At 45.4% G+C, this 13,647-nt stretch overlaps 1 protein-coding gene across 1 annotated transcript in view; it reads left to right on the top strand.

The window, feature by feature from the left end:
- The first annotated feature begins 6,061 nt into the window (after positions 1–6,061).
- LOC142575176 (receptor-transporting protein 4-like) overlaps positions 6,062–13,647 on the top strand; it is a 120,081-nt gene continuing 112,495 nt past the window's right edge. The window contains exon 1 of the mRNA XM_075684268.1: positions 6,062–6,596. Within this exon, the coding sequence (XP_075540383.1) occupies positions 6,451–6,596 (146 nt within the window). The 5' untranslated portion in view covers positions 6,062–6,450. The remainder of the gene's footprint in view (positions 6,597–13,647) is intronic.

The raw sequence follows: 13,647 nt of genomic DNA, 5'->3' as shown, positions 1-13,647 counted from the left end.
TCTCTTTCTGCTGGTTCATTTCCTGAAGACCAAACTCGCGGCCTGTTTGCCTCTCCGAAAGAAAGAACGGCGCGGACAATGGGGATGCGGGGGGAACGCCTCTGCCCGCAAGTCAACGTCCCGATGGGGAGTCCGGTCCTCTTTCGTTTTGGCTCCAGAAGCAGGCGTGCGGCGGCGTGCTTTGACGACGAGCCGCTGCGCTGCCGGCGCCTCCGGCGATTTCGGCTCGGGTGGGCCGACGCACGGCGCTCACGCGGGGGTCACGCTGTGGAATGTCTACGGCGCGTCTCGTGCGCCGCCGAGGCTGAACCGGCAGCGTGGGCTCGCTGTTCGATGAAACACGCTGTTGGTCGAGTTGCTCGATAGCGTTTCCGAACGTGCGCCAAAGACAAACGAGGACGAGAGGGCATCGACCCGGACGAGCTTGTTGTGAGTTCACGACGGTCTGCTACTCGGCATCGGGGACACGTGAAAACAAGAAACGACGAACATAGCGCGGCTGTGCATCCCCGACACAGATGCCTGGTAGGCGTAGCACACATCCCAGGTAAACTGTGAACAACGCCTTTTAGAAGTTACAACGCGGCACGCTCACTCTGTTTTCTTCTGTGTCGCCGAGGTGAAGCGTGGCATCCTTTTTCTTTACGAAGTTAGTGCTGTACACTTGTTTCAATGGAGACCTGGAGTCGTACTCGCAGTGCTCTCAGTTAAAAAATGTTGTTTGCCGTGGACCGGCCGCCTTCGAAAATGATTTGTCCAGCGTCGCGATATTTATTTAGGCATTCTCACTTTTTTAAATTGTTATTCGGATATCTTGAGCAATTCCCATGAAAAGAGGAAAAGGAGGCTATCTATCTTCCGACTGGGCGTACTCTTCGGGCTACACTTCGGACAGGTATAACAAAGCAAAACGCGAAACAAAACAATGCTTATGGAAAATTAGTTCTGCCGAAGCCCGCAAGATGGATGAAAGTGCATGAAAGACAGAAATTGTTATCCACCTGAGTGTAGCCCGAAGCTACATACGGTTCTCAGAAGATAAGCTGCTAGAAGGAACTCTTGATATTCCCGCCTTCTTTTATATCTCTCACTCTCTCACAAAGATAGCGCCGCAATTGAAGAAAAATTCGTAAGGGTTCAGGATTCCAACCCGGGACCAACACCTTTCTTCGGTGCTGCCCGCTCTGCCATCAGAGCTAACTATGAAGCTAGCAGACCGCAAGAGCGAGGGTAAATTAGTCGACAACTCGAAGCAAAGGGGCATTGAATATGGCAGATCAGAAAGAATGTATAATATTTGCAGAGAAGACGTACATCAACACAAGCACTAAACAACAAGGCAAATAAACACACACACAAAACAATTCTTTCTTTAAGCCACGCTTTTGGTGAAGTACGCACGAGGCGTGTGGTAGTCATACAACAATGTGTGTCCAACTACACATGACACATTTGCATAAAAGCAAGCAGTCAGCAAAATATGACGAAAAAAATGACTAATTTAGCAGCACGCATTTGTACTAAATTTGATACATACGTCATGAACCAATACACTGTAGTATATTTTATATCTGCATGAAAACAGATAGTTGATTTTCTTAACGCATGGGCAAATTTCTTCTTAAATTGCTATACGTTAATCGTCTCTCTTGCATATTCGCTGATTTCCGGATGTTTATAAGATAGTGAAACAATTCGGTTAACTATATACTGCCCTCCGGAGTATTTTGGCCCGACCTACAACACGCAGATTATGTGAAATATTTCTGCTCAGGAACATGCCAGAAAGAAAAGTTGGAAATATTGTTTTCTTTTCGCAAATACCAGTTGAAATTTGTATACCAATAGAAAAGAATGGCACCGCCACGAAAAAAGTGACGTGTCCTTATTGGGTTGTGTGATTAATGAGACCTAATGCGAATTTTTTTAAAGGGAAAACTGTCTGCCTACTTGCATACGTTTTGTTACAGGTGCCAGCAGAGCAGAATGCAATGCATAAGTTGGGAAGACATAAGGAAAAAATGTAACTTACAATATCGTTTTTATTATTATTGCTGTTACTGTTGTGCTAAATGGTGTAGCGATCCCCATTACACGGTTGACTACACCCCATCCTTTCATTTCAATAAGTACATATAGCTGCTGCTTAACCCTGCTGACAAGAAGCTAATGCGAACTGCGAATAAGGCAGACAAACCTTGGTATTTTTACTCGAATGTTATCGATATGGTCAGACTTGCTCAGGTCCCTTCGGGAGCATACTAAAAAAAAATAATTATGGGAGTGCACCTGTGCAGTGCTTTAGATGCAAATAAACGTACAGCATAACATGTCAGCTTGTTTGTGGCCTAAAGAGCATAAATTACTTTTCCTTACGTTTGTTCCTAATTCTAATTGGCATAAAAGAAAGCCGTGCTTTTTCATTTATGCAGCCAGCAATTCAATTTCTGCTATTTTTTTTAATTTATGTTAAAAAGAGAGACGTTCGTGTTTTCCGCGCGCAAGACAACGTGAAGAATGAAAGGAACATTTACGATGTCCTTTATGTCCCGTACATGAAGAGCAAAGGGCTGAGGATTGACCCTCGCAGGACGCCGTTCCTGATAGCACCTAAGTCAGATTTAATGTCACGAATACGTGTGTGCTGTTTTCTATATTGCTAAGATAGCTTTTCATGAGAGATTGGCTAGCATATGCTCCTATACATATAAAAGAAAACATTATTTAGAATCAGTTTGGCCGCGGTCTAAGAACATGGGCCCTATAACGTAAAACTATTACAATATGTTTGTATTCCAATCTCCTGACGTCAAACTTGCGTAACCGTCGACGCAAGCATCGGGCGGTGACCCGCAGGGTTGTCTGAACAGGCCAATCAAACACTGTCCTCGTTTATGGTAGGTCACTTTTGTTTGCTTTAAAAAGGATAAACGAATAACATTTCCTACACTGAGCGGCTTGTCTTATCTAATTGGCTGACTAGAGGGTGGTGCCGGCGTCCGTGATTGGTCCGCTTTCCCTCACTTAGCTTGCGGTGGCTGGTCGAAAATCACTGCGGCATGCAACGGAAGGTTAAGAATGCCGCTAAAGCTGATAGTCAGCAAAGAGTTGGCAGAACAAGGTCGTAAACGTGCCGAAAGTTCTCGAAAACGTTACACGGCCACGCAAAAAGCGTTAGCGTACGCACATAAGCCTATGCTCTCCGGCAGGTGCGAGTAGCCAGTGCCTGAGCGATCGGCGGCAGCCATCTTTTATTCCTTTCGGAACGGGGCAGCCTGCGGCTATTCGGAAAAAAAATTCAGTTTTGTTCAGCTTATTAATGCGTCTTTAATGCGTACGCGTCACTTTGATTGGGTGAGTTTTCTTGGTTTTGTGACGTCGCTTGACAGGCAGGTGAAGTGGGCGTATTTATAACCCGAAAACTTTTGACCAATAGCCAAGGCCTAATAGCGAAAAGCGTCGAATCAAAAATAACTATTTTCATTTTGTTCTGTCCAATCCTGCATAATCAGTGTGTGCACGTCATATCAGATGGGCAGCTATCGCGGTTTTCGTGACGTCGCGTGACAGACAGGCGAAGTGGGAGTGGTCCGAAAAAGTTTTGGCCAATCGCGGAGGGCTGATTGCAGAATTGGAATAGAAAAGTTTGGAATAGCTTTACGTTATAGCGCCCCACTTGTAGGTTACACTTACAATACTTACAACTTATGCAGCATACTTACAACACTTATGCTGGAACAGAGATCGAGAGCACTGTAGCTCAGCCTTTTGTTAGAGGGAGAGAGAGAAAAAAATAAGGCCTACGACTACGCGTTTCACGTCGAGCCACACACACACGCAAAAAAAAAGAATAGAAGTCCTGAGGCGAACATATCTACGTAGGCCGTGTGCCACTCGAACTTAAGGACACCAGACACCGTTAAAACAAATAATAAATAGGGGTCAGCTGATGCTACATCTTACAGATCAGCTACGAATCAGCTACGTGTATATATATATATATATATATATGCATGCAAGACCCCGGAATGGCGTTGTAAACAAAGCAACGTGGCCAGCCTGACCAAGTGGACTGCTCTCGAGTTTCGGGGGCTCCGTGCAATGCGCCCCGCAGAGCTGAAAGCCGTATTGTACACGGCGCTCTCGACATGGCTGACGTCGGTGGTGCAAGAAGAGCGCCAGCCAACATGCCGTTCAGACAGCTTAAGTAAGCTGATGATAAATGAAAGGCAATACCCTAGTGTCATGGCAAATTCTTCTCGCAAGGTTGGACAAATCAGGGGTAAGCATCTTTTTGTCACGCACGTCTTACACATAGAAACACGGCTAACAAACTTGACGTCTGTCGGGAACACAGCAGTGTTAATGTACTACCGTGCAATGTACTTTGGAAATCCATTTGTCTACCACAGATCAGTTCCGAACAAGTGCAGCCACCTATGCCCTGCTGCTGCGAAGTGTGCACGCCGAATGTACAGAACCATTCTGCAAAGTCTCACTGGAGTGATCAGGAGACGATGCAGGCGCGCAAGTGCACGCTGGAAATTGCGAGACTCCACAGATGCAGCACCACTGCATTAAGACACAACATCGAAAATCCAAAACCAGGTCGCCTGCCGAAAAACAGTCAAATGAACCGGCGTGTGCGAAAACCGTCGCCAGCTGTGACCAAAAATATTTGCCACACAATCTCCCGAGTCCTCTCCAGATTTTCCCGGCCACCACACGGGAGATCTTCAAAGCTCTGGCAACACTACTTTCGTCTCGAAGAGGTGCTCGGTGGACTCGGAAACCTCCCAAGATTAAACGCCCGGCAGTGGTTGCACAAAAAACATCAGAGAGAGAGAGAGAGAGAGAGACTAAGGGGCAGTTCTACTCCTCACAACGCAGCCTTGTGACATTCCAGACGTAGTAAGTGAGCTGAGTGCAGAACATACCACTGCCGAGTAGTGACGCAATATGCGATGAATATATTGATAGGCTAACTTCACTACACGCAAGCAGAATGTTAGCAGACCTAGAGCATTATAGATGCTCGGTTATTTCAGCCACTTCATTTGTCTCGAATTGTTTTCAGCCTGCTATACTTAAGGGTGGTGTAGGCATTTTCCCCGCGTGTACGTTTGGTGTTAAAAACTACATAATATTTATAGCAGCCGCATGCTACGTGTGGAAGGCATCTTGTCAAATTTACGACATTTCAGGAGGAATGAGAAATAAGCGGAGTGACTGCGTAGTATCGCCGTTTGAGAATGCTTCCTCACCAGCATGCGAGTTATAACAAAAACCCCCGGTGCACCAGTAACGATGAATTTAAGTGCAGGGTGCAGAAGCGCAACTCTGAGACGCTGCTCTTTATTTCACGTATATAACTGATCGAGCAAGTGTTCCTGCAACAAAACTGAGATTAGCCCGATACTCCGTGATGTACTATGAGAGCAGGAATGATTTCCAGTCCCTGCTTGGAGCAAGACAAGGGATTTCCGTGACAGACTGAGTTGGTTAAGGACGACCACGTCAGTGGTGAGTTGCCGGATCGCAGCATCAGAGGTGATACACATGTCGCAAGCATGTAGTTGAGGACAGACTGGAAGCGTTCGTACTAATGTCATCTATCCTTGACCGGGTCCCATTGGCCAGCACACGTCCGGTGATCCGGTCATATCATCCCAGCTCGCCAACCCCGGTTCGTCGGGCCCAACACAAGAGGCATTTGACGATGCGATGAAGCGGCGCTGCATCTCGAATAGCGGGCAGCTCGAGTAGCTGAGTTGCGGACCGGCCGCGAACTAGGCGTCAGCTGCAACGGCGTCTCCCCTTTCCGCGCAGCGCGTCAGATCCGCATATGAGGACCACAGAATCCAACTGTCCCCGGTGAGCCGAAATGGTTCTCCCGAAGCGAAGCGTAACGTGCGAGAGGGCACGGTGTACAAGCGATCCGGAGGAGAAGGCGAGGGAACGCGTGTGTGTGCGTACTGCGGCAGCCGCGGAAACAACGGCCCGCTGCAGGCCCCTTCGTTCTCCGCCAAAAGCGGCGACCAACCAACACGCGCCGCCGCCGGCTGTGGCGTACCGCTCTTCTTTCCCGCGTCTAGTGCGCCTCTCGTGTTGCACACCTACTCGCACCCATCGCTCGCGGCGGCACTATGCTAGTGGCGGGGAGAGGGCGTTGAGAGGGACCCGACGGCAGGCGCGTGGACACAGCGCGCGGCTCCTGGGAGTCGAACGGGCACGCTGACAACTCCACCGACTCGGCAGTGAGTCGAGAAAGCCATCCGCACCATCCATGCTTGGAACAGCTGAGGCGAGGGACCTACAGGTGGCGGCAAGAAGCGGGGACCCGTGATACACCTGCAGGGGTGTGTCGACCGCCCGGTCGTCTGTGCCGCGTTCCTGCAGCGCTCGGTGCGGTGCCCGGAGGACAGCGAGCGGAAAGCAGCGCTGACGGCGATGGTCGTGTGCCTCACCTGGGGCTGCCAGGCCCCCGCGGCAGCCCTGTGCGCACCCCCGGTGCTGGGCCCGCCGCAGCCTCCGCCGCCGACGACCGCCACAACGTTCTGCTCCGTGATCCCCATCCACCCCTGGAAGCAGTCATAGTGAGTACGCCACTCTGATCGCGGCGGCGGTGTGCCTCTTGCGCGAATCAAGTCTCGCAGCGCGATACTCAGATGGAACGCGCTCGTGAAGCGAAAGTTTGGAATACGTGCACTGGTAAGTGAAAGGCAGTTAAGGCAGCTTCGCGGCTCGTTCCTTCTGACTTCGTCATATGGGCCTTTGGAAAACGCTTACGCCACCTCGTGCACCACGGAAACACAGCCGTTATACACGTATGGTTATCGTTGATGGGTTGGTCGGCTCTAACTGAACAGTCTGTTTTTGCAGGATTTCCATGTTTAATAAATAAGAGCTGCTCACAACTTCCGATAACTCTGGCACAGGATTTGTGTTCATCGTAGAGTGTCGCGGGTCACTACGAGGTCAGCTCATCGACCAAGTGTGCGCACGTTCCAAAATACTTACGCTAGAGGGATAGCGTGTACAAACAGCGACAGCGTATTTGTGCTGCTTTCGTTGAGACGAGACAGCTGCCGCCTGTTGGCACGAAATTGGTGTCCGACCCTGCAGATATATATATATATATATATATATATATATATATATATATATATATATATATATATATATATATATATATATATACATACATGTGTGTGTGTGTGTGTGTGTGTGTGTGTGTGTGTGTGTGTGTGTGTGTGTGTGTGTGTGTGTGTGTGTGTAAAGAGATCTTGTCATTATCGTTACTCCGAAACGACATTTCGAAGTCCATGCAGTTTCTTTGCACAGACAATTATAACAGCTGGCGCCCAGGCCTTGTAACCATGCTGGGAATCTGTGCAATGTTTCCGGCGAAAGAGAGTAAGGGAGTAAGCTTCATACCTTAGTTACTCATGCACATGACATCGTAACCACCGTGGGCGATACTTTCATTCATTCATTTCGGCATTACGGTGCATTACAGCATGTACAAAAATGCTGGGGGCACAGACTAAAAGCCAGAAGCTTGACGGGGTCTGTACCCTATAGTTGCACTTTCCCAAGGGCAACAGGAAATGTTTGTATGCCACAAGCTTACGATGCCAAAACTATACGTTTGAAGAGAGAGAGAAATTTATTTACAGAAAGGCAGAGAGGTCAGCCTGAGCTATACCTTGCTCTGGCCTGCTACTCTACACTGGGGAAAATGGACGGGGAGGGAAAGGGCTGATGAATGATGATGGTATAAGGAAGAGATGCGTATATACAAATTCACAGAGTTGTGGCATCTCTAAAGCCGTGCGTCCTGCCCAGTGGCTTGGAGAAAAGCTATAGCGGCACTTGTTACCAGGGCTGCACTGTTTGCATTAGGCCAAGGACCTAAAGGAAACTCGTCTGATAGCAGTCTCTTATGGATCGTTGCAATGGAAGAGACAAGTTTCTGTCGTTCTTGCGCGTACGCGCGACACACGCAAAATATATGTTCAAGTGTTTCTGGCACCTCACAGTATTCACAGTTTGTGCTAGTATCACTGGCACCTATCCGATGTCTATAACGGTTGGTGAATGCGACACCAAGGAGAATCCGGTGCACCATGCTCGTGTGGCTTCTTTTGAACTTGTGAGGCATACGAAATTTCCTTTCTTTGTCCCATTTGTGTAATCGCTTGTGTCGTCGATCTGGTCGGATCCAGTGTTCCAACGTACGGTTGCGTATTACGCAACGAAGTAGGGCGTTTGTGTCTGTTCGTGAGAACGGAATTCGTACTTCACAAGCATTATCTAAAGCAGTTTTCGCTTCAGCGGCTGCCTGTTCGTTCCCGATCACGCCACGGTGTGAGGGTACCCATTGAAAGGTGACATTGTGGCCATTTCTAGTTGCGTGTTCGAGACGCTCTGTAATTTCCACAGCCATGGAATAATACGGGCCCCGTCTGAGGACACAGTCAATCGTTTGAAAAGCTGGCTTGCAATATCAGAATGTCGTCCACGTGTGAGGAGGCTCCTCAGAGAGAAATCAAAGCGCCGCCTCTCAGATAGCAACAAGTTCTGCGGCAGTTGATGTTGAGCTATGGTCTAGTTTAAACCGCCGAGCGATGATCATATTTGGATTTGGAAAACCACTCAAGGCGCTCTAACCTCCTCTTTTATGGCATTCAAGACACGGGTGATTCGGAAGACTGGGAAACGTCCGAGCAAATAGTAACTAAATTCTGCAAAGATCAACTAGGAGTATCAACAGCTTCAATCGCACGTGCGCATCGCCTCGGACGATTCTCAAATGAACGCACTGGACCAATTATTGTGAAATTTTTCAATGAAAAAGAAATCGAAACAGTGCTTAGTAATGGCCACAAGCTGAAAGATACTAACTTTGGCATTTCTCGTGATTACTCTGAGGCGGTTCGCGATAAAAGACGTAAACTTTGGCAGTTCTCTAAAACCATAAAGAAAGAAAAAGACCGTGTAAGCCTTGTCTTTAACAAACTAAAAATTAACAAGGAAGTATACGTATGGGACACTCAAGCAAATTGTGCGAAGCTCGTTTCCCCGGTTGTGTCTCCAGTTTCACATAGCGCCAACTTTTCAACTTCACCTAAGGTTCCACAAACATTAATAAATAGTACGATTAATACTGAGGACGGTTGCTGCTTTTTATACACTAACATTAGAAGCGTTATGTCTAAAAATGTCGCACTATCTTCACTAATCGACTCAACATCGGCAACAGTAATAGCATTAACTGAAACTTGGTTGAACGATGCTACTCCTAATGAAAACATATTCGTTTGTGAAGCTGATTTTAATATCTTTCGTTGCGATAGGAAAAATCGTCGAGGTCCTCCTTGCAATAACCAGACAGTATGTTGTAATGCCCGTTGTTATTAGCACTTTCCTTGAATGCGTAGTAACTTGTTTTAAATTCAGATCAAGTAACTTAATTATTGGTGTCTTTTATCGCCCACCGGACCTTACTCATGGGTTCACAGCGGAATTTCATGGCATTTTTACTGAACTTACTCATCGGTTTCCACATTCTAATGTAATCATTTTTGGTGATTTTAATTTCCCAGACATAGCATGGTCCACACAATCAACCTATAGCACACAGTCTGAGTCGCATGCGTTCCTCCAGTGTTGTCTTGATTTCAGCCTAACCCAATTAATTTCAAGCCCGACACAATGTTCTGCGCACTCTTCTAATATCCTTGATATGATCTTAACGAACAATCCTGATATATGTTCTGAAATAACTCAGATTACTGGTCTATCCGATCATGATGTTTTAACTGGTCGCTTTGTTCCTTCACCTATCGAAAGGCAAACTATCAGCAAGCAGATTAGGTGTTACAAAAGAGCTAACTTTGATCGTATTAACAATGAACTATCGCTTTTTTCTATCGACTTTCTGAGAGATTACTTGTCGCGGACAGTAGAAGAAAACTGGTTACTACTTAAAAACGCACTCACTAACCTCATAGATAAATACATCCCGGTCATTTCCATAAAATCCGACAACACTGCTCCTTGGTTTTCGCTGAACCTTCGTCGCCTAAATAACAAGAAAAAAAGATTATTCAGGCAAGCTAACAGAAATCGATTATCTAAATCCTGGCGTCGGTACAAAGCATGTGACGAAGAATACCAAAGTTTACTCAAAGCCACGCGCAGACAATTCTATAAACGGGACCTCTCATCGATGTTAACAACTAACCCTCGGCGCTTTTGGCGTGTCATTAATCCCAAGCATAATTCTGACATCGTCCTTACTGATCATGACGGCGCAGCGTTAACTGACACTGATTGTTCCGAACTACTGAACGAAACCTTTTCATCGGTATTCACGCGCGAATGTTTGGAACCGTTAGCCACCATGACTCGCACTGGTTCGTTTATGCCGGAAATAATAATTACCGATTCTGGAATTTATTCTCTCCTCACTAATCTTAAGATTTCATCTTCCGCTGATAATACTGGCTTAAATAAGACAATTCTAAAAAATATTGCCCCAAGCATCTTTCCAGTACTGTCCGCCTTATTTTCACAATCACTATCAACAGGCGTTATTCCTCACGAATGGAAGGTGGCTAAGGTAGTGCCATTTTTCAAGTCTGGGGATCGTTCTTCACCGCTTAACTATCGACCAATTTCTTTAACAAGTAACATTTGTAAATTAATCGAACATATCATACACTACCAGGTCATTAACTACCTTGAAGAACATAACCTCATATTTAAGCAACAGCACGGTTTTCGCAGAGGCTATTCATGTGACACTCAGCTCGCTGGTTTTATTCACGACATACATTCATCAATAGACACCGGAATTCAAGTAGATGCCGTATTCCTAGATTATTCAAAAGCATTCGACCGTGTCCCTCATCGTCGACTTATTCACAAACTTACACAGCTGGACATTGACTCTACTGTTGTAACATGGATAAAAGACTTTCTTTCTAACAGAATGCAATTTACATCGGTTAACAATCACAACTCATCTCTAGTCCCCGTAACATCTGGTGTACCACAGGGAAGTGTGCTTGGGCCCCTACTTTTTCTAATTTATATTAATGATCTACCAGACGGCATCAAATCCAATATCAGACTATTTGCTGATGATTGCGTCATATATCGTAATATTCACTCTAACTATGATCACGACATTCTTCAATCTGACCTAAACGCAATAAACGTATGGCGTTCAACTTGGCTAATGCCTCTAAATCTGACTAAAACTAAATTCATGTCTTTTACTAATCAGGCGCCCCGAACATCAACATCTTACATCTTAAACAACAGCCTTGTTGAACAAGTTTCCAGCTACAAATATCTTGGCGTACACTTAACCCCTAACTTGACGTGGAATAATCACATTAACCATATCCTCGCTTCTGCAAACCGTTCGCTTGGTTTCCTTAAACATAACCTCAAACAAGCTCCCGTACACTTACGCAAATTGGCATACACAACACTAATACGCCATAAAATAGAGTACGCGTCAGCCATATGGGATCCCCATCAAGCATACCTAATAACTGACTTAGAAGCCCTGCAGAACCGTGCTGTACGCTTCATCTTTTCAGATTATTCACGAGAAACAAATATAACAGCATTAAAAAATCGCGCCGAACTTGAAGCCTTGTCACTTCGCCGTAATATATCTCGTTTAACACTATTCCATAAGCTCTACTATCACGTTTCCCTTCATAACGAGTTCATGCGTAAACCCTCAGTCATTTTTCCGCGTCGGGATCATTCTTGCAAAGTTAAATGCATAATGTGTCATTCCCTCGCATTTGGTCAGTCATTCATACCTCGCACCTCGAAAGAATGGAATAATCTGCCATCGCACATTGTCACCGAAACAAATGCCTTAAAATTTACAGACGCTCTACGCAGTACCATGAATACCTAATATATCACGTCTGACTCTCTGATTTGTAAACACATTTCTTTTTTCTTTTTTTGTTTGTTAATGCGCCGTTAACCAAGCTTCCACGACAGTGTCACATTTTGTACAAACCATTTAGAGTTCCTGTACTGATAACTATCATTATTTTTTTGTGTTTGTACGTTGATGCACTGTAATTAATCTTTTCCCAGTTTTGTTTTTCCATTGTATTTACATTACGCACTGTTCACCTCTCCTATGTAACATTTACCTATGTAATACCCTCCCTAGAGGGCCTTTAGGGTTATTGTGAAATAAATAAATAAATAAAATATATGGAATGACGAAGGCTGCAGTGGAGGCATATGGTGTGACAGAGCCATTGGTATACACGTGTACAGTATGTCCGTACTCTGCAGAAATGTGCAACAGGGTCAGTTGCCTGAGGCCAATAGATGCAACGGATGACTTTTTTATAATTCCAGGGATCTGTAATGTAACGACGTTTGAAAAATAAAACTAAAAGTGTTGAAATTAACATTAAAACGGAAATACTTTAGTTTTATGCGCGACATCAAAATTTATGAAAACTTGTAGATGATTAAACAAGCTATAAAAATATCGTTCTTTTTGTCAGCGCAAAAACCTATTTGTTTTATTCCGATGTTTCCTAAACGCTTGTAAATCGGAGGCGCTTTTTGTCCTAAGGAACGTTTGAAACAGTGCATTTATATCGATGATAGCTTTCAAGCATGCCGATGTAAGCCGCGGCTTTCTTGCCTTACGGGGACGCGTCTTTTTGATGTAAGCAAAACTAGCGGCGAAGGCTGTGCTAGTTTTGTCCACTAGTGGTTCGCACGCGCGAGTAGCGTCACCACTGCCACAGATGGTGGAGCGCCGGTCGGCGGTCAAGCGGAGTGGAACGAAAACTGTGTTACGGTATGTGACAGAACTTTCGTGTTTGTTTTTTGAGCTTCTTTGTTTAAAGCTTTGTATTATGTACATGGGCAAATGGTCACTAATATGTGATCCGAGAACTCTTGAGTCAGTTGTCTGGTTTTGACAGTTTGTTATAAAAGCATCAATACATGTTCACGTACTTAACTGTATACGTGTCGGTTGTTTTATCACATTTACCAACGCATTTACTTCGAGCAATTCCGTAAGTTGTGCCTGCGGCACTGAATTGCTCAAGAAATCAATGTTAAGATCACCTCCCAAAATTAGTTTGTAATTATTGTCGTTGATTCAAGCGAGAAATTCGTCTAAAAAGATAAAAATGAAGGTAGTGTCCCTCCAGTTGGGCGACACATAACCGATAAAATACCATATTTGCACTTCACCGTAAGAATTTCACAATCATCTGTAATTCGAGAGTAATTCGAGAGCAGTTCGCTTTCAAATCTGTCTTGAACTATTAACGTAAGACCACTCCCTTTTTTACCGCGACGTTTTAGAAGTGCAGGCAATTTGAGTTCGTGCCTGTCTGCTGCACGTGTTCGTCGATCTTCATTAGGTCAGCGGCACATGTTATTTGAAGCGCATTGGAAGACTCAGTCCTTCTTACGAATGTTTTACCATCTGTGGTCCACACAAAGCGTCATTTTCTTGTTCCTTCTTTTTCTCAATGGTCATGGCAAGCAACTTTTTGAGCTGTGGACAAAGATGCTCATTTGTGCGTACGGGAGATTTTCCAGAACAGCCGATGTCAGCCACGGAAG

This window comes from Dermacentor variabilis, chromosome 3 (assembly GCF_050947875.1).
Source record: "Dermacentor variabilis isolate Ectoservices chromosome 3, ASM5094787v1, whole genome shotgun sequence".
Classification (NCBI taxonomy): domain Eukaryota; kingdom Metazoa; phylum Arthropoda; class Arachnida; order Ixodida; family Ixodidae; genus Dermacentor; species Dermacentor variabilis.
The sequence above is the reverse complement of the archived record's forward strand: the minus strand, read 5'-3'. Positions and strand labels throughout refer to the sequence as shown.